At 42.6% G+C, this 25859-nt stretch overlaps 1 protein-coding gene across 4 annotated transcripts in view; it reads left to right on the top strand.

The window, feature by feature from the left end:
- LOC115151784 (phosphatidylinositol 4-phosphate 5-kinase type-1 gamma) overlaps nucleotides 1-21364 on the top strand; it is a 73588-nt gene extending 52224 nt beyond the window's left edge. Inside the window, exons 11-18 of one of the 4 annotated variants that reach the window (XM_029696005.1) lie at nucleotides 5276-5360; nucleotides 5669-5830; nucleotides 6013-6184; nucleotides 6416-6448; nucleotides 8235-8348; nucleotides 10016-10250; nucleotides 14826-14912; nucleotides 19594-21364. In XM_029696005.1, the coding sequence (XP_029551865.1) occupies nucleotides 5276-5360; nucleotides 5669-5830; nucleotides 6013-6184; nucleotides 6416-6448; nucleotides 8235-8348; nucleotides 10016-10250; nucleotides 14826-14912; nucleotides 19594-19596 (891 nt within the window). In that variant the 3' untranslated portion in view covers nucleotides 19597-21364. Of the gene's footprint in view, nucleotides 1-5275; nucleotides 5361-5668; nucleotides 5831-6012; nucleotides 6185-6415; nucleotides 6449-8234; nucleotides 8349-10015; nucleotides 10251-10761; nucleotides 10806-14825; nucleotides 15955-19593 lie in introns of those variants that run through there. The other 3 variants (XM_029696006.1, XM_029696007.1, XM_029696004.1) reach the window with 3 other exon arrangements.
- The last annotated feature ends 4495 nt before the right edge of the window (nucleotides 21365-25859 follow it).

The raw sequence follows: 25859 nt of genomic DNA, 5'->3' as shown, positions 1-25859 counted from the left end.
TCTCCGATTCTTCTCTGCAGATTCTCTCAAGCTCTGTCAGGTTGGATGGGGAGTGTTGCTGGATGGGGAGCGTCAGAGACTTGTCCCGAGTCCACTCCTGTGTTGTCTTGGCTGTGTGCTTAGGGTCATTGTCCTGTTGGAAGGTGAACCTTCGCCCCAGTCTGAGGACCTGAGCGCTCTGGAGCAGGTTTTCATCAAGGATCTCTCTGTACTTTGCCTCGATCCTGACTAGTCTTCCAGTCCATGCAGCTGAAGAACATCCCCACAGCATGATGCTGCCACCACCATGCTTCACCGTAGAGATGGTGCCAGGTTTCCTCCAGACGTAACGCTTGTCAGTCATGCCGAAGAGTTCAATCTTGGTTTCATATTTGGCAAACTCAAAGCGGGCTTTTACTGAGGAGTGGCTTCCGTCTGATTGGTGGAGTGCTGCAGAGATGGCTGTCCTTCTGGAAGGTTCTCCCATCTCCACAGAGGAACTCTAGAGCTCTGTCAGAGTGACCATTGAGTTCCTTGTCACCTGCCCGACCAAGGCCCTTCTCCACCGATTGCTCAGTTTGGCCGTACGACCAGCTCTAGGAAGAGTCTTGGTGGTTCCAAACTTCTTCTATTTAAGAATGATGGCGGCCACTGTGTTTAATGCTGAAGACATTTTTTGTTACCCTTCCCCAGATCTGTGCCTCAACACAATCCTGTCTGAGCTCTAAGGACAATTCCTTCGACCTCATGGCTTGGTTTTTGCTCTGACATGCACTGTCAACTGTGGGACCTTCGATAGACAGGTGTGTGCCTTTACAAATCATGTCCAATCAATTGAATTTACCACAGGTGGACTCCAATCAAATTGTAGAAACATCTCAAGGATGATCAATGAAACAGGATGCACCTGAGCTCCTAGTCCTGTTTGACAGACAGCTTTTCTCCAGCTCCTCACAGACAGACGTGTGTGTAGACTATTGGAGATTTGGCCAGTTGTGCGGTTTTAATGATTGAACAGCAAGCCTCCGTCTGTCTCATCCCCCCCTCTCTGTCTGGGTTCTGAGTACTCTATACTCTGACCTTGAGGTTACTGCCATTCTTTCCCTTCATGCATTTATTGATGAAGTCACAGCTATACAGACAGGTTGGCTACTGTGGAGAAGTAGGGTAGCCGTGTGTGTGTGTGTGTGTGTGTGTGTGTGTGTGTGTGTGTGTGTGTGTGTGTGTGTGTTTGTGTGTTTGTGTGTGAAACCTCCTTAGTGAATCTGTCCAGAACACGTGTACTCAGGGACCCTATAAGAGCCTCTTCTCCTCGTCATCCCTTCTCCATCACTAACAGATCCTCTGACCTCAAGCACCTCAGCCTCCCCCATTTCTCTCAGACATCAGCTTCATGCTGCTCCTAATATACAGTGCCTTCAGAAAGTATTCATACCCCTTGACTTATTCCCCCCAAAATTGATGTTTTTCTCACCCATCTACACACAATACCCCATAATGACAAAGTGAAAACATGTTTTTAGAAGTGTTTGTAAATGTATTGACAATCAAATATAAAAATATTGAATTTACAGACAGTTGAAGTCGGAGGTTTACATACACCTTATCCAAATACATTTAAACTCAGTTGTTCACAATTCCTGACATTTAATCCAAGTAAAAATTCTCTGTCTTTGGTCAGTCAGGATCACTTCTTTATTTTAAGAATGTGAAATGTCAGAATAATAGTAGAGAGAATTATTTCTTTCAGCTTTTATTTCTTTCATCACATTCCCAGTGGGTCAGAAGTTTACATACATTCAATTAGTATTTGGAAGCATTGCCTTTAAATTGTTTAACTTGGGTCAAACGTTTCAAGTAGCCTTCCACAAGCTTCCCACAATAAGTTGGGTGAATTTTGGCCCATGCCTCCAGACAGAGCTGGTGTAACTGAGTCAGGTTTGTAGGCCTCCTTGCTCGCACACACTTTTTCAGTTCTGCCCACAAATTTTCTATGGGATTGAGGTCAGGGCTTTGTGATGGCCACTCCAATACCTTGACTTTGTTGTCCTTAAGCCATTTTGCCACAACTTTGGAAGTATGCTTGGGGTCATTGTCCATTTGGAAGACCCATTTGCGACCAAGCTTTAACTTCCTGACTGATGTCTTGAGATGTTGCTTCAATATATCCACATAATTTCCTCCCTCATGATGCCATCTATTTTGTGAAGTGCACCAGTCCCTCCTGCAGCAAAGCACCCCCACAACATGATGCTGCCACCCCCGTGCTTCACGGTTGGGATGGTGTTCTTTGGCTTGCAACCATCACCCTTTTTCCTCAAAACATAACGATGATCATTATGGCCAAACAGTTCTATTTTTGTTTGATCAGACCAGAGGACATTTCTCCACAAAGTACGATCTTTGTCCCCATGTGCAGTTGCAAACCGTAGTCTGGCTTTTTTTATGGCGGTTTTGGAGCAGTGACTTCTTCCTTGCTGAGCGGCCATTCAGGTTATGTCGATATAGGACTCGTTTTACTGTGGATATAGATACTTTTGTACCTGTTCCTCCAGCATCTTCACAAGGTCCTTTGCTGTTGTTCTGGGATTGATTTGACCTTTTCGCACCAAAGTACGTTCATCTCTAGGAGACAGAACGCGTCTCCTTCCTGAGCGGTATGACGGCTGCGTGGTCCCATGGTGTTTATACTTGCGTACTATTGTTTGTTCAGATGAATGCGGTACCTTCAGGCATTTGGAAATTGCTCCCAAGGATGAACCAGACTTGTGGAGGTCTACAATTTTTTTTCTGAGGTCTTGGCTGATTTCTTTTGATTTTCCCATGATGTCAAGCAGAGGCACTGAGTTTGAAGGTATGCCTTGAAATACATCCACAGGTACACCTCCAATTGACTCAAATGATGTCAATTAGCTTATCAGAAGCTTCTAAAGCCATGATATAATTTTCTGGAATTTTCCAAGCTGTTTGAAGGCACAGTCAACTTAGTGTATGTAAACTTCTGACCCACTGGAATTGTGATACAGTGAATTATAAGTGAAATAATCTGTCTGTAAACAATTGTTGGAAAAATTCCTTGTGTCATGCACAAATGTCCTAACCGACTTGCCAAAACTATAGTTTGTTAACAAGACATTTCTGGAGTCATTAAAACTAGTTTTTCAACCACTCCAACCTAAGTGTATGTAAAATTCCGACTTCAACTGTAAGTATTCACACCCCTGAGTCAATACTTTGTAGAAGCACTTTTAGAAGCAATTACAGCTGTGAGTCTTTCTGAGTAAGTCTCTTAAGAGCTTTCCACACCTGGATTGTGCAACATTTTCCCATTGTTATTTTCAAAATTCTTCAAGGGCTGTCAATTTGGTTGTTGGTCAATATTAGGCAACCATTTTCAGGTCTTGCCATAGATTTTCAAGTAGATTTAAGTCAAAACTGTAACTTGGAAACTCAGTAACATTCACTGTCTTCCTGGTAAGCAGCTCCAGTGTAGAGTTGGTCTTGTGTTTTAGGTTATTGTCCTCCTGAAAGGTGAATTCATCTCCCATTGTCTTTTGGAAAGCAGACTGAATCAGGTTTTTCTCTAGGATTTTGCATGTCCTCCATTCCATTTGTTTTTTTATCCTGAAAAACTTGCCAGTCCTTAACGATTGCAAGCATACCCATAACATGATCAGCCACCACTATGCTTGAAAATATAGAGTGTGGTACTCAGTAATGTGTTTTATTGGATTTGCCCCAAACATACGGTAACACTTTGTATTCAGGACAAAAAGGTAATTGCTTTGCCACATTTTTTGCAGTATTACATTAGTGCCTTTTTGCAAACAGGATGCATGATTTAGAATGTTTGTATTCTATACAGGCTTCCTTCTTTTCACTCTGTCAATTAGGTTAGTATTGTGGAGTAACTACAATGTTGTTTGTCCATCCTCAGTTTTCTTCTATCACAGCCATTAATTAATAACTTCATCATGCTCAAATGGATATTCAATGTCTACTTTTTCTGTTTTTACCCATCTACCATTGGTGCCCTTCTTTACGAGGCATTGGAAAACCTCCATTGGTCTTTGTAGTTGAATCTGTTTGAAATTCACTGCTCGACTGAGGGACCTTACAGATAATTGTATGTGTTGGGTACAGAGATAAGGTTGTCATATGTTAAACACTATTATTCCATGCAGTCCATGCAACTTATTATGTGACTTATTAAGCAATGTTTTACTCCTGAACTTATTTTGGCCTGCCATAACAAAGGAGTTGAATACTTATTGACTCAAGACATTTGAGCTTTTGATTTTTTTATTAATTTGAAAACATTTTGAAAAACATAATTCCACTTTGACATTATGGGGTATTGTGTGTAGGCCAGTGTCAAAAAATCTAAGTGTAATCAATTTTAAATTCAGGCTGTAACACAACAAAATGTGGAAAAAGTCAAGGGGTGTGAATACTTTCTGAAGGCACGGTAGAACTGTTCTTTCTCACTCGCTCCCCTCTGACATGGTCTAACAAGCCTGGTGTGACGTGTTGGGAAACCAGCATAATGACTGGGGTTATACCACATCTCTCTCTCTCGGGGGTGTGGGCATGTGTGTTGAGCCAATGACAGCACAGCTTACAAAGTATATGTGGGTGATTGTTGTCATCCTGGGAGACTTGGCTGGTGAATCCAGACCCTGACACCATGCTGCCCTGGCGGTCCCGCTCAGCCTCCACCACCACCACCTTAAGGACTGGCAGGGGCCTCCGGGGCCGAAGCAGGGTACTCCGGGCCAGGGGCTTGAGCAGCAGAGGGTTTAGCAGGGGCCTCAGGAGCATCCGGGGCTGGGGAGAGGTGGAGGATGGGGCAGAACAGCAGGAGTCTCTGGTACCTCACTGAGGAGATACGGAGGGGGGGGGGGGGGGGGTCATCTCTCACCATCTCTTTCTGGGTCAGACTGAACCAAACACCCCAGTGTCATGTGTCCTGTCCAGCCATGTGATCTTAGCCCACTGGTGCATGTGTGATGAGTTGGAGAGAGTGTGTGTCCTGGGCCGTTTGGCCTGTCCTACTCTAGAGAGAAAGGATGAATTAACTAGGCCATACAGTGAGGCGTGCAGCATCCTAACTAAGAATGTCCTCGCTCTGGAGAGATGGACTGTATTTAAAGTAAATGTGTTGTTCTCTCTCGCCGTCTTTCTTTATTTCTCTCTCCCTATCTCTTTCTCTCGCTGTGTCTCTCTCTCCTGTTTTTGCTACCTCTCTCTCATTTGCTTTCTTTATCTTCCCATACCTTCCTCTCCCCCCCCTCAGGACACCGTGTCAGTCCATCGGCCTGGCTTCTATGCAGACAGGTTCTTCAAATTCATGAGCAGCAATGTGTTCAAGAAGAGCTCCTGTGAGTAGACCAGACTAGACTATACTACCAGTCAGACTGACACACACACGGCTTCCAGGAAAACAAAGACCTGCTCAATTCACTTAGTGTTATGCTTGAATCTTGGTTTTGAACTTGATGTATTTAACTTGATCTCTTTTGAATGGATGTACTTTTTCACTGCAAATCCTCTGTTATATATTTTGTATTGGGAGGTGAAACATTATGAGAAAATATGAAAGATATTGAACACTCAAACACACACGTAGGAATGTGTTCCCTTTGGTGGTAAGAGGACAAGTGATGTTATTTATCTGTGTGTTCCTCAGCCTTGAAGTCTTCTCCCATTAAGAAGGGTCGTGTGGGCCTGACGGTGCCTAAGTACACTGGCCCTGGAGCCGCCTGGTCAGCCAGCCAGCTGCCCTCGGAGAGAGACGATAACATATACGACCTGAGAGGTGCACGCAGCTTCCCCACGCTGGAGGACGAGGGTAGGGGGACCTAGATTATACAAACACCCCCCACCGTCAAATTCACACACTCCACCTTCACACAGCACTATCATTTTATCCTAGCTGTTGACGGAGACTGAATGCAGGTGTTTTGATAACCTGTTGATAACCTCTCTACCCACTTCGCCCCCCCTTGTCTCTTCTCGCTCTCTCTCTCTCAGGGCGACCAGACCTTCTCCCCTGCACCCCTCCGTCGTTTGAGGAGGCGACCACGGCCTCCATCGCCACCACGCTCTCCTCCACCACCTCTCTGTCCATCCCAGAGAGGTCTCCTTCAGACGCTGGAGCAGAGCGCCCCCGCTACAGGAACCAGAACAACAGCTCTGAGAGAAGGTACAGCTATGGACACAATGGCTTATTTATGGACTATGTATTCATGGAGTGTGTCCTCTTTTTAATGAGAATTAAAACATAAGTCAAAATGTATAATATAATGGCTATACCATATTCATAACTGGATAAAAAACAATCCCTGGTTGTGTTGAACTGTCAGAGCCACAGAACCGAGTTGATGTACCTACCCAGGTTTACAACACGTTAACTTCTCTGTGTGTTTCTCTGCAGGAGGCACACCCAGTCTGTCAGCCATGATGGGAGGTAACAACACTACTGTGCCTACATGGCCTGTTTGAATGCACAACTTATTCCGTTGCATAAAGGACTTGGTAGTTGGGTGTTCTCACAGCACTAGTCATTCTGGCTCTGACCAATGAGTAAGGCCAATAGGCTAGGGTGTGTCAGGTCACTCTATTGGTCTGTGTTTTTATGGATGTGACCACCCTTCCTGTCGCTGAGTTGTATTGCGTGTGTGTGTGCCTGCTTGTGTGCTTACGCTTGTGTGTGTGCTTATTCACGTGTGTGCACTTAAAATACCATAAAGTTTGGACACACCTACTCATTCCAGGGTTTTTCTTTATTTTTACTATTTTCTACATTGTAGAATAATAGTGAAGACATCAAAACTATGAAATAGCACATATGGAATCATGTAGTAACCAAAAATGTGTTAAAGACATCAAAATATATTTTATATTTGAGATTCTTCAAAGTAGCCAACCATTGCCTTGATGACAGCTTTGCACACTCTTGGCATTCTTTCAACCAGCTTCATGAGGTAGTCACCTGGAATCCATTTCAATTAACAGGTGTGCCTTGTTAAAAGTTCATTTGTGCAATTTCTTTCCTTCTTAATGCGTTTGAGCCAATTAGTTGTGTTGGTAGGGGTGGTATACAGAAGATATCCCTATTTGGTAAAATACCAAGTCCATATTATGGCAAGAACAGCTCAAATAAACAAAGAGAAATGACAGTCCATCATTACTTTAAGACATAAAGGTCAGTCAACTTTGAAAGTTTCTTCAAGTGCAGTTGCAAAAACCACCAAGCACTATGATGAAACTGGCTCTCATGAGGACCACCACAGGAAAGAAAGACCCAGAGTTACCTCTGCTGCAGAGGATAAGTTCATTAGAGTGACGAGCCTCAGAAATTGGCAATTAACTGAACCTCAGATTGCAGCCCAAATAAATGCTTCAGAGTTCAAGTAACAGACACATCTCAACATCAACTGTTCAGAGGAGACAGTGTGAATCAGGACTTCATGGTAGAATTGCTGCAAAGAAACCACTACTAAACGACACCAATAAGAAGAAGAGACTGTATGGGCCAAGAAACACGAGCAATGGACATGAGACCAGTGGAAATCTGTCCTTTAGTCTGATGAGTCCAAATTTAAGATTTTTGGTTCCAACCGCCGTGTCTTTGTGAGACACAGAGTAGGTGAACAGATGATCTCTGCATTTGTGGTTCCCACTGTGAAGAATGGAGGAGGAGGTGTGATGGTGTGGGGATGCTTGCTGGTGACACTGTCTGAGATTTATTTAGATTTCAAGGCACACTAAACCAGCATTGCTACCACAGAATTCTGCAGCGATACGCCATCCCATCTGGTTTGCGCTTAGTGGGACTGTCATTTGTTTTTCAACAGGGCAATGACCCAACACACCTCCAGGCTGTGGACGGTATATTTGACCAAGAAAGAGAGTGATGGAGTGCTGCATCAGATGACCTGGCCTCCACAATCACCCGACCTCAACCCAATTGAGATGGTTTGGGATGAGAGTGTGCAAAGCTGTCATCAAGGCAAAGGGTGGCTACTTTGAAGAATCTCAAATATATATATATTTTTGTTTAACACTTTTTTGGTTACTACATGATTCCATATGTGTTATTTCATAGTGTTGATGGCTCTACTATTATTCTACAATGTAGAAAATGGTACAAATAAAGAAAACTCCTGGAATGAGTAGGTGTGTCCAAACCTTTGACTGGTACTATACATTGAACGTGTGTGTACTTACATTGCACATCTGTGTGTGTGTAGGACCCAGGAGGAGGTGCGTGAGGAGGAGCAGCAGACCATCACGGTGGAGGTGGAGGTGAAGAGACATGACAGCGAGCCCATCATCACGGTCCCACAGCCATCTCCAGAGACCAGGTACACAGCCTCAACCTTACTCTACATAGATCAAGATTTATTACACAATCCCTGAGAGGAGGCTCAACTCTACCGAGCAGCACACCCAGTATCCAACACACTGAAACCAGAGCCATGCATTTACAGAGTTATTAACATTTCAACGGGCACCATGTTGGTATACTTAACATACTTGTCAGCACTCACTGTAACTCCAGGAATCCCAGGTATAAAGTCAGTGTTTCAGATCCTACCTCTGGGGCTGCTCTTACCCCAATAGGAACCCGGGCCGCTGCTGCTACCGCACTTTTTACTAAAACTAACCCGAAAACGTCTCACCTGGACAGGCTAACACCTAGGTTATCTAACCCTCCGCTCTGGGACGTGGGGCAGCCATGTTCCCATTTGGCGGTGATATTAAGTCCCCACCTTACACCTCACTCTAGGTTCCATTTCGTTATTGGGGTGGCTGTGGCCTGTTGCTATGCTGTTAAGTCCCTTGTTATGGACAGATCATCGCTGCCTCTGGATGTTCTCTGGAGCAGCCATCTAATTAGGTTAAGAGAGTACAGACAGACAGACAGACAGACAGACAGACAGACAGACAGACAGACAGACAGACAGACAGACAGACAGACAGACAGACAGACAGACAGACAGGGTAGTAGGGTGAGACCACAGTGACTGTAAAAGGGTGAGACAGGGTAGTAGGGTGAGACCACAGTGACTGTAAAAGGGTGAGACAGGGTAGTAGGGTGAGACCACAGTGACTGTAAAAGGGTGAGACAGCGTAGTAGGGTGATACCACAGTGACTGTAAAAGGGTGAGACATACAGACAGGTAGGGTGAGACCACAGTGACTGTAAAAGGGTGAGACAGACAGACAGGTAGGGTAGTAGGGTGAGACCACAGTGACTGTAAAAGGGTGAGACAGACAGACAGGTAGGGTAGTAGGGTGAGACCACAGTGACTGTAAAAGGGTGAGACAGACAGACAGCATTGCATGAGGAAAGTTATGGAGTGGCCGGGCAGTGGAACTATGTCAGATGGGTCTGGGGAGGTTGAGACCAAGTTAGACATATGGCCTCGGGGAGCTGTGTGGGGTAGTAGGGGAAGGGTGGAGGGGACGGGGTAGACAGGGGTAGACAGGGGGACTGGGGAATTAGCCACCTGGAGATCCTGCTCCTCAAAGCTGCCTCAGACTCACATACTTGTTGAGAGCAAGAGAGAAAAAGAGAGGTAGAAAGAGAGTTGAGGTCCCTGGTTGCAACTACAACACCAGCCCCTCACCCCCATGAAATACTTATTTCCCAACAAACAGGTCCTTCTCCGAGTCTGAGATGATGTCACTGCTCTTTAGGAATGCCAGGCTTCACATTTCTGCCTCTCTATCTAAACACACAAGCTGAGAAAGCAATCTGGGATAAGCTTAAGTCATTCCTAGTAGTTAATGATCTGGGTCTTGACAATAGAGGGATTGTGGTGGCACTGTGCCATATGGTAGTGTACGTCTTGGTTAGTGGCCTCTGTTCCCATTGATCTAATCAGTCAGTCACAGCTCTGCCTGTCTGGGCTGGTTTCAGAGAGAGAAGGAGTGGGAGGGAGAAGGAGAGAGAGAATGTGTGTGAGAGCAGGTGTGTACAGTAATTCTACCATGTGTGTGACTGACCCCCCCTTTATCTTCTCAGTGAGATAGCTGAGGCTTCTGCTGCTGTTGTTGCCCCACCCTCCACCTCTCCCCCGGCCCCTGATGCTCCTGAGGCCCCTGCTGAAGCCTCTGCTGCTGAGGCCCCTGCCAGTTCCAAGGCGGTGGTGGTGGAGGCTGAGCGGGACCACCGGGGCAGCATGGTGTCAGTGTCCGGCTGCACCAGCCAAGCCTCCCAAGACGACGAGGATGACGTAACAATCACAGACATCTACTTTGTAAGTTGTGCTTTCATTGGCACAACATACATGCACACACACCTGGGTCGTATTCCTTAGCAAAGCGTTTTAAAACATTTTGTAACAACAAAAAAACAGTTTCTCCCTGTTTCAGTTTGTTTTCATCCATTTAGTGCCTAATGAATAGGACCCTGGGCACACAAGGCACAGTCATGATAGATATTAAATACAAACTGCTACCATGTCTATAGGCATAGAGCACAGTTACAACATACAGTATCCTAGCTGCTAAATATCTCCTAGGTTTAAATCTGTCAGTCGGCAGGTATACAGCAGAACATGAAACAGACAACAGCAGACACTAGACTATACACAGCTAGCTCCCATCATTTCCATTGGCCATCATTTCCATTTTTGATTTGTTAAATATTGTTTGTCCATGTGTGTGTAACTGCCACCCGTAATGCAGATGGTCAGTGTGTGTTATTAGTGTTGGGTCATGGGAGGGTGTGTGAGTCTCAGATTTGGATGCTGTCATGCCTTTCTACAGAATCGTTGACAGTAGGAATCCAGAGGGAGCAGAGAGAGAGTGAGGTGAGACACCTGCATGGGCGTGTGTTATACCAGAAGACACCACAGTGGTTTGGAGTGTTCAGACTGGGTTGGAGTGTTCAGAATGTTCTGGGGTGTTCAGAGTGGGTTGGATTGAAGTGTTCAGAATGTTCTGGGGTGTTCAGAGTGAGTTGGGGTGGGTTGTGGTGGAGTGCTCAAAATGTTCTGGGGTGTTCAGAGTGGGTTGAATTGAAGTGTTCAGAATGTTCGGTGGTGTTCAGTGTGGGTTGGATTGGAGTGTTCAGAATGTTCTGGGGTGTTCAGAGTGGGTTGTGGTGGAGTGTTCAGAATGTTCTGGGATGTTCAGAGTAGGTTGGGGTGGAGTGTTAAGACTGGGATTTGAGGTGTTTAAGGGTTAATTTAGTCAGTCCATCTCCCTAGCTTCATTTCTGCTTTGTCCTAAGCACTTTATGTCATCTCAATCTGGCACTAAACATAATTAAATGTGGGCCCAGACAAATAGGACAGTACTTCAGGCTATGAATTCAGCAGATAGGGAAGTTGAGATATTCTCTCTTTTGTTCAAACATCTGTCTTAACTGCATGGCCCTTGTCCTCCTGAACAGATTACTTCTCTTCAGACAGCCTGATTTTGATCTGACATCTCTTAACTGCATGGCCCTTGTCCTCCTGAACAGATTACCTCTCTTCAGACAGCCTGATTTTGATCTGACATCTCTTAACTGCATGGCCCTTGTCCTCCTGAACAGATTACTTCTCTTCAGACAGCCTGATTTTGATCTGACATCTCTTAACTGCATGGCCCTTGTCCTCCTGAACAGATTACTTCTCTTCAGACAGCCTGATTTTGATCTGACATCTCTTAACTGCATGGCCCTTGTCCTCCTGAACAGATTACTTCTCTTCAGACAGCCTGATTTTGATCTGGCAGGTGTTATTGTAGAAGTCTAGGCTCTACGACACTGAATTCGGAGCCAGAGCCATGCATTGATGTACGAGTCTGTGGTGAGAAGTGATGAGAAGTCCAGATAGGAAAGTTTCCTCTGGTGTTGCTCTGACGGGTGGACAGTCTCTCCTGCAATGAAACACCTCACACTGTGACCCTGGAGGCTCTGAGGGTCAGTAGGTCTGTGTCTGAGAGCTCTTAGTCATCGGATGACCATCTCAACTCACCAGACCTGCTCTGCCTCTCTACTCTCATGCTGCAGTTCAGGAGAAACAGAGAGGCAACACTTAGACAACCACTATCACCGCTGTGTCTCTCTGTATCCATGCACCTGTGGTCATTTAGCCGGCCGAAGACACGTATTAGGTCATATAACATTCTAAATTGAATTCTAATAGCGTTCTAATTTAGGGCTTCTAAACGGTTTCATTCTATGGGTTGTATGGTTGTGTCATCTCATCATGATCTCAAAGCAAATAACAGTAAACTGCATGAAAAGATGATTGTCTTCTGGGATTTGACTGGTCAAAGTAGACATGACTCTTCATCAGAACAATGTGTGGGATATTGTACCAGTCCTGAGAGACGGAGCGGATATTACTTTGAGAGGTCATGGAGAGAGGGCTGAAGTGATTGTTCTAGTCAGAGCAGGCCCAGGGGAGATGGCAGAGAAGCACTTCACCAGCTACTGTTGAGTGGCTACAGCCTGAATTATTCATTTATCATCAGCAGTCACCACCTCCCTTTTACACTCACTCTCTCTCTGTTTCTGTCTCACCCTCTCGCTCTGTCTTTCACTCTGTTACTCTGTCTCCTTCCTATCCCTCGTTCTTTTTCCCTTATCTTCCTCTCTTCTTCACACCCTCTCTCCCTCTCTTTCACACTCCCTCTCTCCTCTGATTTATCTGTTTAAGCTGTGACAGAGGCTCAGGGTGGTGAGAGGAAGGAGAAAGGGGGGGTGAGAGGAGGAGGGCACCAGACCTGTAAATCCATTCATCACATTTCATTTGTTCACCCTTCACCATCACAGTCAAAACAGCAACCACCTCTATAATGAACCTTTCATTTCCACCTGTGTTCCACCCGTGTTCCATCCGTGTTCCACCCGTGTTCCACCCGTGTTCCATCCGTGATCCACCCGTGTTCTACCCGTGTTCCACCCGTGTTCCATCTTCGTCTCATCTGTCTGTCCTCCATCCCTTTCACCCCTCTGTTCTCCCCCATCTCTCTCTCCCTCCTCTCTCTTTCTTCTTTCTCTCTCCACCCCCCCTTCTATCTGGGGGTGTGCTGTCAGCTTGCAGACGGGAGAACCTGGGTGTTCTCTCCAGTCCTGTCGGAGGAGAAAGCTGCAGTGTAAGTTAGTTGGACTCTCTATGGTTCCCAGCTCATAGTCCCAAGCTCTCGTAGTAGGCATCTATCTGCATTTTTGTAAAAAAAAAAAATATTTACATAGCCTTGTTCTGTTCAATGCTCTCTACCTATATATTACTCTGAATACCCCAGTTCATGGTTTTAAGTTCAAACGAACACAAGATAAAAATTGCTGACACCATTCAAACCAATGAGGGTTCGGAACTTTAAAGCCAATTATCTCAGAATCATCTTTTTGCAGATAGAACCTTATAGTCCCAAGCTCTCATGTCTAGTCAATAGCACATGTTTATAAGGATATCAATGGCCTATAGCTGTGGATGGAGTTGCTGTAGCTTAGTCCTCCAGTCTGCTTACCTAGAGTCTTAGTGCTCTATCTGTAGCGATTCCTCAGTTGATCCTCAGACTTTGAAATAGACGGATCCGAATGAAAAGACATGCACAAGATCTCACACAAATGACTTATAAACTGACTTCCCTTGACGAGCATCTTTTCTCAGAGGATGCTTTATGGTGCCTTGATGCGTAAGAGGTCATGACACATTACATGCTTTACCTACTGTTGCAGATCATTTTTATTTCATCATGTGTTTTATATCATTTGAACAAAAAGGGACATGGCCTTTTTTGTTAAGCTTCAGTCTGCAATCTGGAAATCTTTTCAATAGTAATTTGAAATCTTTATAACATTTTGTTGTTTTTCTAATAGCAGACTGTAGCTTTAACTTTATTCATCCACCTCATCCTCCGCTTGGGGTTTGTTCCTCTTCATGTTGAATCAAATCAAACGGCTGGAGAAGACTCTCCCTGTAGAGAGAGAGAGGGGGAGTGATGGGGCAGAAAAGGAGGAGAAAGAAGGGATGAGGTGGCTGAGTTATAGGAGGAGGCGCTTGGCTTCTCATTTGAGGCCATCTGTCTCTCTCCTCCCGCTCCCACTCCCTGTCTTTCTCTCTCTCTCTCTCTCTCTCTCTCTCTCTCTCTCTCTCTCTTAAATTCGTTCTCAGTCTCTCCCTCTGTCTCTACCTGAGTGGCCTCAGAGACAGAGCAGCACTGAGGTGCTGTCCCGGCCAAACACTTAATGCACATAATAGTAAATGCAAGGCACAGAGCACTTTTCTTTATTGAGAATGAAGGGGGAAGATGCTTTGAGAGAAGATGTCCTTTTGGTTGTTGGCAGTGCTGGCACCCTCGCTTTCCACCCACCACCCGTCGCCAACCACCCACTCCCACCCTGTTTTCTGGCTGATGCATACTGTAGATTCATCCTTTTTGCTTGTCCACTTCACCTTGGCTTTTGAGATTGATGAGGGGTTAATCAAATAGAAATAGCATAGTCATAGAAAGCCATTCTTAGGCACATGATACATTCCAGCCAGCATTAAAACTGAAGACGTTTGACAGCGATAGCAGGAAATAGGAAAAGACTTACATTCTTTTGAAGGAAATGATAATATTTTATTACACTAACCCTCTACACTGTGTTCTGTTCAAATAAGATTTCCCTATTTCCCTATTTCCCCTGCAGTTAGGCTAATCTATATTCCAAGCTCACACTTTCTGTCCTGGCATTTCCTCCTTTGGCATTTCTAATTTTATTTAATTTTCCTGGCCTGCCTTGTCCTGTCTATCTCTCTTGCCTGCCTCTGCTTCTCTGTGTGCGTCCAATGGCCCCCGCTCTCTCCCTCTCTCTGACGCCCTCTGCTGTGTCGGTTGTGCACCGACAGCCCCCAGAGGACAGGACCTGGGTGTACTCCCCTCTGCACTATGGCAGTGAGTCTAATACCTTGCCGGATGGGGAGGAGAGCGAGACAGTAAGTAGTGAGAATTACACCTCCAGTATCCAGTACAGTGTGTGTATGGGCCGGCCCACCCGTCGTGCCCACTGAATATGGCCGTGCCAGTTACAACGATTTGGTTCCCTCTCCATTCACCATGCAACCCCCAACTCTCACTGCATGCTGCTCAGTTTTTTTACTGTGCTGCCTCGGCCTCATACTCTCGGTCTGTAGGCCTGGCTGGCTGGTTGCATGAAGTTTGGTAACTTGGCACAATTCTCCTTCACCTCATGGCTCATGCATCACCATTATCAGATCCCAGACCCGCACAGCTACTGTTGCCAATATCACTAGTTTTTTTTTCTCAAACAACTGGCCAACATACAGTATAAGCCTGTGCTTTGACATATACAGTAAAAAGCAGTTGGTCAGGTGAATGGCAAATAAGTAAAGCAAATAAATAGCTATTACATTTGATTTGTACAGTTCCTCTCTGAAACGCAATAATGTGTTTTTTTCAAGGAAAATAGGCACGTTTCTCGACATTTACATTGACTTTGAGAAGGGATTGCGTGATGATTATCTTAGCAACCGTGTGATGCAACATGACAACTTGAACGCAATTGGTCGACAGTCTGCTCTGTGGGGTATTATAAGTATTTTTTTTCATTGGATTCCTATCTCTTTTGTATAATATCTCTGACAACAGAACCATGCAATGCACCCTGGACTAAAGAGGCAGACAAATAGGAAAAATGTGCTAGACCCTCCATTAAATTACACATTTCTCAAAGGTAGGAATATCGGAAAAATAGGATCAATGGCTTTTTCGAGAGAAGATCTCCTCCCGAGGTATGATATCAGCCAGTATTAAAATATGACATGTATGATAGACGTTTTTGCGATGTAAAAGTCGTTTTCCTATTAACTTCCATTGTAGTGAGAGACTTTATCTCAGTGCTACGTCATACTGGACAAATATCTGCCTACTTGAATGCCAATAACGCACAAATATAGCCCCCCCCCCAATGAAGGCTTTATTGTAATGGTGAGAGGGTTAGCATGTCTTGGTATGATATTTGTGCGTCTAACTTTCTAACTCACTCATCATTATTCACGATTCATTTAGGACTATCCATACTCATGGTAGCATCCACATTAATGTACAGTCGTGGCCAAAAGTTTTGAGAATGACACAAATATTAATTTTCACAAAGTCTGCTGCCTCAGTTTGTATGATGGCATTTTGCATATACTCCAGAATGTTATGAAGAGTGATCAGATGAATTGCAATTAATTGCATAGTCCCTCTTTGCCATGCAAATGAACTGAATCCCCAAAAAAACATTTCCACTGCATTTCAGCCCTGCCACAAAACGACCAGCTGACATCATGTCAGTGATTCTCTTGTTAACACAGGTGTGAATGTTGACCAGGACAAGGCTGGAGATCCCTCTGTCATGCTGATTGAGTTCGATTAACAGACTAGAAGCTTCAAAAGGAGGGTGGTGCTTGGAATCATTGTTCTTCCTCTGTCAACCATGGTTACCTGCAAGGAAACACGTGCCATCATTATTGCTTTGCACAAAAAGGGCTTCACAGGCAAGGATATTGCTGGCAGTAAGATTGCACCTAAATCAACCATTTATCGGATCATCAACAACTTCAAGGAGAGCGCTTCAATTGTTGTGAAGAAGGCTTCAGGGCGCCCAAGAAAGTCCAGCAAGCGCCAGGACCGTCTCCTAAAGTTGATTCAGCTGCGGGATCGGGGCACCACCAGTACAGAGCTTGCTCAGGAATGGCAGCAGGCAGGTGTAAGTGCATCTGCACGCACAGTGAGGCGAAGACTCACTGTGCGTTGTGGAAATTAATATTTGTGTCATTCTCAAAACTTTTGGCCACGACTGTAGAAGTGTTTAGAAACATTATTTACAATAAAAGTAACTCAAACGACACAATTCATTATTTACCATTAATTTCCATTGGGAACAAAATAATCTGAAACAACCAAAACAAACAGCAAATGCATCCAACAAGTTTGTAGAACCACATTACATGCTTGGGAATATGGAATACTACATTTTTGACTACTTTAGGACACATACAGTGCCTTCATAAAATATTCATACCCGTTGACTTATTCCACATTTTATTTTGTTACAACCTGAATTTAAAATAGATTACATGTACATTTTTTTTGTCAATGGCCGACACAATACCCCATAATGTCAAAGTGGATTTACAAATTATTTAAAAAACTGAAATGTCTTGAGTCAATAAGTTCAGGAGTAAAAATGTGAATAACAAGTCACATAAATTGCATGGACTCACTCTGTGTGCAATAATATTGTTTAACATGATTTTTTAATGACTGACTCATCTCTGTACCCCACACATTTTTTTGTTGTTGTTGTTTACCTTTATTTAACTAGGCAAGTCAGTTAAGAACAAATTCTTATTTTTTAACTGCCTTGTTCAGGGGCAGAACGACAGATTTTTACCTTGTCAGCTCGGGGATTCGATCTTGCAACCTCTCGGTTACTAGTCCAACGTTCTAACCACTAGGCTACCTGCCGCCCAAACCGATGCTGGTACAAACCGATGCTGGTACATACATTTGGAAAGTATTCAGACCCTTTGACTTTTTCCACATTTTGTTACGTTACAGCCTTATTCTTCAAATGCGAAATCAAATGCGAAGCATTTACTCAAGATACCGGATCAGGCCCAAATCCCCATCATTCACATGAAGAAAAGACTCCGATACAGGGGACGCAGGTCCAGGTGCCTTGTGGGAATTCGTCAGCGAGTGGGTAACCCGCCTCTACCATCCGTCCTATTGGCCAACGTAGAATCATTGGATAATAAACTGTATGTGCTCCGATCAAGACTATGCTACCAACGGGTCATTATAAACTGTAATATCTTGTGTTTCACCGAGTCGTGGCTGAATGACGACATGGATAACATACAGCTGGCTGGGTTTTCTGTGCATCGGCAGGACAGAACAGCTGCCTCCGGTAAGACAAGGGGTGGTGGTCTGTGTCTATTTGTCAGTAACAGCTGGTGTGCAAAATCTAATATTAAGGAAGTCTCGAGGTTTTGCTCGCCTGAAGTAGAGTGCCAGCATCGGTTTGTGGTGGTAAATAGACAGCTACGAAGAATATAGATGAACTCTCTTGGTAGATAGTGTGGTCTACAGCTTATCATGAGATACTCTACCTCAGGCGAGCAAAACCTCATCTCATGATAAGCTGTAGACCACACTATCTACCAAGAGTTCATCTATATTTTTCGTAGCTGTCTATTTACCACCACAAACCGATGCTGGTACTAAGACCGCACTCAACGAGCTGCGGTCTTAATCAAACAAGAAAATGCTCATCCAGAGGCAGCTCTCCTAGTGGCCGGGGACTTTAATGCAGGGAAACTTAAATCCGTTTTACCTCATTTCTACTAACATGTTACATGTGCAACCAGAGAAAAAATTACTTTAGATCACCTTTCCTCCATACACAGTGTGTCTGACCATAATTCTATCCTCCTGATTCCTGCTTACAAGCAAAAACTAAAGCAGGAAGTACCAGTGACTCACTCAATACGGAAGTGGTCAGATGATGCAGATGCTAAGCTACAGGACTGTTTTGCTAGAACAGACTGGAATATGTTCTGGGACTCATCCCATGGCAATGAGGAGTATACCACATCAGTCACCGGCTTCATCAATAAGTGCATCGATGACGTTGTCCCCACAGTGACCGTATGTACATACCACGACTAGAAGCCATGGATTACAGGCAACATCCACACTGAGCTAAAGGGTAGAGCTGCCGCTTTGAAGAAGCAGAACTCTAATGAACCATCAAACAGGCAAAGCGTAAATACAGGACTAAGATTAAATCCTACTACACCGAAATGCCTCACTACTGTTATTATTCACTGTCTTTTTACTGTTGTTTTTTATTTCCTTACTTATCTATTATTCACCTAATACCTATTTTTTTACTTAATAATTGCATTGTTGGTTAGTGCTGTATTTGGCGCACGTGACAAATACACTTTGATTTTATTTGATTTTAGTCCTGGGTATTTTAAGAAATCTAAGCTGCAGTAGTAGTAGAAGTTCAGAGCTGTAGCAGGCTGGCTGACCCTCCGTCCATGTCCACTGCACTGGTTTACGGCGAGGAAGTAGCTGTGAATGGAGTTGTCACTTCCACCCCTGGCCCATTATTTCCCATGGAGAAGACACACACACAACTGTCACTTCCACCTCACCATGAGACAGGAGCTGCCAGCAGAATAAGTGGAAGCAGAGACTGTGGGACATGGCATTACAGTGCCTAGTGGAAGGAGACTGTCTCTTAGGGTTTGTCTCAACATAGATGAATACAAAATGTAAAAACAGTCATGAAAATGTTTTGTTGAGCGGATCTTCATGAGGAAAAATACTACTTTTCTCTCTTTCTACCCTCTATTTTATGTGTTTATGTCCTCCCTTGCCTGCCTTATGAATTATTGATATATATACCTTTGATAAATAAATGTACTTTGATAAGGGTTCCCAGTTATACAGTGCTGTGGGGGAATTAATAGATTTTATTTGACACTATTGACATGAATATGTGGCAAATATTTACAACCTCTATTCCCCTTACAGTTTCTCTCTCTCGCTCTCTCTCGCTCTCTCTTTCTCTCCCTCCCCCCCTTCCACCAACAGTAAACACTCCTCCATAGAGCTGAGAGGAGAATGACTGTGGAGAGAGGAGCCATCAGATTGATCCCCAGGCCTTTGAGTGGCAGGCAGCAGAATGATTCCAGTCCAGACCTGTATTTTAAACCATGGATACAAAATACTGGGAGGAAACCCCCCTAGACTTCCCGTTATCATTGTGTTGATGATATGATCTATTCCTCTCCTTTCACCCCCACCTCAACCAAAAATGACCCTACCATAAGAAAAACAGGACCTGAAATGGCTAGGCTACGTCTAGCATGCCCCATGAGAACAGGGGCGTTGAGTCGTCTCTGTTACTCGCCACAGATTCCCAACGGTTGATTAAGTCAAATGGTCACATGTATTTAATTGATATCATGTTAATTTATATTGTTTGCTTTTTCTTTGTTTTTAATTTAGTTTATTTTCTGAACTTTTTTCACAATTTTTTTATTTATTTCCATAAACAGAAAGATTATCGCTAGACTGTGTTTCACAAAACATGATTTTGTGCATTTTTATAAGCCTACTGTATTATTTTACAGGTTTATTTTTTAGTTGTCAAGTATTTATTTTCACATTTCTATCACAGTATTGCTACAATTCCCATATACTCCTGCTGAATGCACCTCTCATGAGTCTCCAAGCTTCAAAACCAGATCATTGCAACACTAACTAATGTTGAGACATTGTCTATCATTTCAGAATCCTACATCATTACAATGTCTTCCAGGACCACCCAGCTTTTGGATAAATGCAACAACAAAAAAACATTTTCCAAGCATAATGAGTTATTGAAATCTCTTAATATGAAATGAAATGCCAACAGTTACAATCAAACTTTGGCACTGAATTTTAGCTCTGCTGGACATTGGTAGTAGCCAGACTAGTAGGCTAACTCAAAGTCCTCCTGACTTCAGAGTCTGGAAAGGCTATTTTGACGTCGGCACGATGCGGCGATAAGGAAGGGGATGTGCTTGTTTTGCTGATTGGTTCTCTTCTGTGTTTTTCTCATTCCAACACCCACATGGACAGCCATTCACAGCTCTCCAATACAACTGTTGAATTTTCAAATCCAAACCACTTGAGGTCTCAACCTCCCCAGAAAAAAAAGAGGAGAAAAAAAAGTTTGAGAGAACCAATCAAAGTTCAGTACATTCAGGAGCACATTTCTGCACAAATACTGCATTTACAATGGCCTCCTTTCCAGACCAGTGTGCCACAGCTCTCCCTTGCTGTGAGTCACTTGGGTCAGGTCAGCCAGGCTAGTGACCTTAGGCTAATGGATTGGATTACTTAGGACAAATAACAATATCATATCATGGCCAGAATGAATTCATACTTCTGTTATTTAGTAAGCGTAAATCAGAAAGGGAATTCAGGCTGCTTTGACAGCACTTTATGTATTAACCATCATTAGATGTGAAAGTGACGTCTTTATCACAATCATCTGGCATAGGATTCCTGTTTTTTAGTCTTTATGTGGATTACATGTTTTAAGATTTAAGTTACATTTTAAACAGTTTTATTGCTCTTTTTCTGTTTGACACTTGGCTGTTTAAATTAAAGTTGGTGTGTTTGTATGTCTGTGTGTGAGGCAAGGTGTCAGAACTTGTAAAATATTTATGATGTGCAGTGGCCAGTTGTAATCAGTTGTTAATGTCATTAAGAGACCATAGCAGCAATATTTTCTACAGTGCAGTAGTTGTAAAGTTACTTTTAATTGCCTTATATAGAAATTAAAATTAAAATATTGATTTGATTTTTCATTGTAGTGCTGTTGTATTTATTAATTTCAAGTATTTGTTCAATACCGTGGTTGTGCTCCTGAGAATGTGTATATAGAATTATAAATACATATATAAAGATATAAATATATTTTCAATTTGAATTGGAGAAATTTAATTTTTATTTGATTTCATTTTTTGCTGCCGGCAAGAAAAGATTAAGAGCAACACATGAATTACTGTACCATATGTTATAATGAGTTAACAAAATGCAGATATATTTATGGTGTATAAATCACTGCTGTCTCTGTATGATACCTGTAACTGAAGAGTTTTACTGTACATGCAAATCAGTAGGGGTTCTTCCAACAGTTTAGCTGTATTTGTGTATGTGTTTTGAAATCGCTGTGTGCCCTCACTTAGGGAGAGTCCTTTACAGAGACAGCATGATTTAAAAATGAATATGCATATCAGAAATATGTACAGTGCATTGGGAAAGTATTCAGACCCTTTGACTCCACTTTGTGTTAAGTTACAGCCATATTCTAAAATATATTTTAAAAAATGTATCCCTCAATCTACACACAATACCCCATAATGACAAAGAAAAAACAATACCCCATAATGACAAAGAAAAAACAATACCCCATAATGACAAAGAAAAAACAATACCCCATAATGACAAAGAAAAAACAAGTTTTTAGACATTTTTGCAAATGTATAAAAAAAAATGAACTATCACATTTACATAAATATTCAGACCCTTAACTCAGTACTTTGTTGAAGCCCCTTTGGCAGCGATTACAGCATTGAGTCTTCTTGGGTATGATGCTACAAGCTTGGCACACCTGTATTTGGTGAGTTCATCCCGTTCTTCTCTGCAGATCCTCTCAAGCTCTGTCAGGTTGTATGGGGAGCGTCGCTGCACAGCTATTTTCAGGTCTCTCCAAAGATATTAAATCGGGTTCAAGTCCGAGCTCTGGCTGGGCCACTCAAGGACATTCAGAGACTTGTCCCGAAGCCACTCCTGTGTTGTCTTGGCTGTGTGCTTAACGTTGTCCTGTTTGAAGGTGAACCTTCGCCCCAGTCTGAAGTCCTGAGCACTCTGGAGCAGGTTTTCATCAAGGATCTCTCTATACTTTGCTCCGTTCATCTTTCCCTCGATCCTGACTAGTCTCCCAGTCCATGCCACTGAAAAACATCCCCACAGCATGATGCTGCCACCACCATGCTTCACTGTAGGGATGGTGCCAGGTTTCCTCCAGATGTGACACTTGGCATTCAGACCAAAGAGTTCAATCTTGGATTCATCAGACCAGAGAATCTTGTTTCTCATGGTCTGAGAGTCCTTTAGGTCCCTTTCGGCAAACTCCAAGTGGGCTGTTATGTGCCTTTTACTGAGGAATGACTTCTGTCTGGCCTGATTGGTGGAGGGCTGCAGAGATAGTTGTCCTTCTGGAAGGTTCTCCCATCTCCACAGAGGAACTCTAGAGCTCTGTCAAAGTAACCATCGGGTTCTTGGTCACCTTCCTGGCGGCCAGCTGTATGAAGAGTCTTGGTGGATCCAAACTTCTTCCATTTAAGATTTATTTTTGGTACCCTTCCCCAGATCTGTGCCTTAACACAATCCTGTCTCGGAGCTCTATGGACAATTCCTTCGACCTCATGGCTTGGTTTTTGCTCTGACATGCACTGTCAACTGTGGGACCTTCTATAGACAGGTGTGTGCCTTTCGAAATCATGTCCAATCAATTGAATTTACCACAGGTGGACTCCAATCAAGTTGTAGAAACATCTCAAGGATGATCAATGAAACAGAATGCACCTGAGCTCAATTTTTAACAAAGGGTCTGAATACTTGTGTAAATAAGTTATTTCTGTTTATTTTTAATATTTTTGCTAAAATGTCGAAACCTGTTTTTGCTTTGTCATTATGGGGTATTGTGTGTAGATTGATGAGGAAATACGATCAATTTTAGAGTAAGGCTGTAACGTAACAAAATGTGGAAAATGTTAAGGGGTCTGAATACCTTCCGAATGAACTGTATATCTGTGTATATTAATCTATTTATACATGAGGATGTGCGTGCGTGCGTGCGTGCGTGTGTGTGTTTGTGTGTGTGTGTTTGGACTCAATAAAGCAGTTACATGTCTATGAAATAGAGTATTTGCCCATGTTTCCAAAGTTGTGTGTGTCTGTGTAATTCCATGTCTATATAGCTGATGTTGGCAAGCAGGGAATTCCCTCCATGTCTCTCGTGCTACTGTTCAGCGTATGCTGTGAAAAACAATCTTCATTGTGATGTGCTTGATTTTTGTGTGGCCTTTTCCCCTTAGCTTGCAATAAAGCACCCAGAAGATACATTTTAAGAGAAGCATATTGACCTGCTTAGTATAGAATTCAATCTTTTCAACTGGTGAGAATAGCAACATGATGTTCAAGGCACAGTACTCAATAATATCTTCGATTTATGACATCTTATCTGAAGCAATACTGGTGAATGAGGGAGGTGAAGAACATTTTTCATAACAACACTCAGGAAAATGTTACTTTAATTGGTCCTCATCACTACAGAAAAGTTTCTGAGGTTACCAGTGAGTCATTTGTCAACTGAGCTGATTATTATGCTAAACCACAAATGAAGTTCATTACTAGACTGGTGTTTACACTTTTAAGTAGGAGGCCTACAGCTATAACAATACAATGGAATAGTAGGAAAGTGTTTAAATATGTTATGCAATCATGGTTTTATTATGTCAAAATTATGAGGTTCTTATGAAATATTTTGACATGTATTGATCCTTAATTTCTCTGTTCTAATGAAATGTAATACATGTTCTCAAAAGCTGTTTGCACTGTTACCTGCCCATATTGTGGCTATATAATCTTTATTTTGATTGTCTTTTTAAATTGAATTTTCTCATTGGTATTTTGCTTGAATGTTTTACATAAGAGAAAATATGCCCTGTGACAGTGCCATTTCATTAAAACATTGAGCTATATATCTGAGACCAGTGACATTAAAATGTATTGTCAAATGTCTGTAAGAACCAGTAAGAAAATGTATGCATTCAGTACTGTAAATCGCTCTGGATAAGAGCGTCTGATAAATTACAAAAATGTAACTAAAATAAACGGTCAAAGCGCTGGGAGGATTCAATTGTATGTCCTTCTCTTAATTTATATGTCAATAAAAAGGTGCAGAAAAACAAATAAAGTAAAACAAAATATTTTTTTAAACGAACACCAACATGTCTATTTATGTCAATGCATTCACTACTGTAAATCGCTCTGGATAAGAGCGTCTGATAAATTACAAAAATGTAACTAAAATAAACGGTCAAAGTGCTGGGATGATTCAATTGTATGTCCTTCTCTTAATTTACATGTCAATAAAAAAAACGAATACCAACGTGTCTATTTATGTCACTGAGACGTTCTCATGATCAAAGTGGCAGAGCCAGAGGTCTGGAAGCAACGAATGGAACGCTGGAATCGTACGTCAGGTTTCCTTGGAGAACAACAGAGCTACGTTTTGAAAGGTTAGCTAGCTAATGATATTTTATGATTCATAGGACTAGCACATTTAATAATGAAATCTAGCACATCCATAATTTGTCTAAAAATTATAATTAGAAGTCAGATTTTTTTAATCTATAGCTATAGTGACATGATGATGGACAACGGAGACTTCACTAAAACTCTCCCCACATGGGAGGTCCTGTCTTGCAAGGTTTGGTGTCCTCATGTTCATTAGCAAGTATTTTTATTTTATATATCTTATTTAACTGTGTCTGGTTTGTTCCAGGGTCTTGGAGACAAAATGTCAAATGAAGGCAATAGTAGATGCTCAAGTCCAGCATCTGGAGTTCTTAGTGATGAGAGACATCAACCCAGTGGTAAGACAAACACTGTCTTGATTTGGGCCTTTCTTTTGGAGACAAATTCCTATTTTTCTTTTTTGTAAAATGTTAAGGGTGTAATTCACTCTTTTATTTTCTAGAATGCTAGAATGTTATAATAAGACAGCTTCATGATGAAATAGACAGGTTCAAAATGTCATACAAAGAAGTTGAAGCCATGGTCCTTGCCCACATGAAGGTGCAGTATGATAATGATTGATGATGCATAGTTGCAAATCACTGTTTAAATTGTTTTTATGGTTTTCTTTTAGTATCCAGTAGTTGGCCATTGCTCTGTGATCTGCTGTGGGAATCTGCCTGAAAAACAAAAGCGTTTTATGTTTTATGTTCTCAGCTTATTTTGGATCAAATTCGTTCAGATGCATGTAAATTGGTGACTAAGTCATCAGCATTGGAGGATAGCTGTCACAGGAAAGACCAGCAGGACAAACACATTATCTTACATACCCCCTCCTTCCAAGTGTTCCTTTTGAAATTAGCGTTTACCAAAAACTGGGTAGGTACTAAAGTGTTTCCCTTTTTGATTTAGGACTGTGGTTTTTGATGGTGTTTTAATTTATTTTATTTAACCTTTATTTAACTAGGCAAGTTAGTTTAGAACAAATTGTTATTGACAAT

Source organism: Salmo trutta, chromosome 17 (genome assembly GCF_901001165.1).
Source record: "Salmo trutta chromosome 17, fSalTru1.1, whole genome shotgun sequence".
Classification (NCBI taxonomy): Eukaryota; Metazoa; Chordata; class Actinopteri; order Salmoniformes; family Salmonidae; genus Salmo; species Salmo trutta.
Note: the sequence above shows the minus strand (reverse complement) of the source record. Positions and strands in the feature narration are given on the sequence as shown.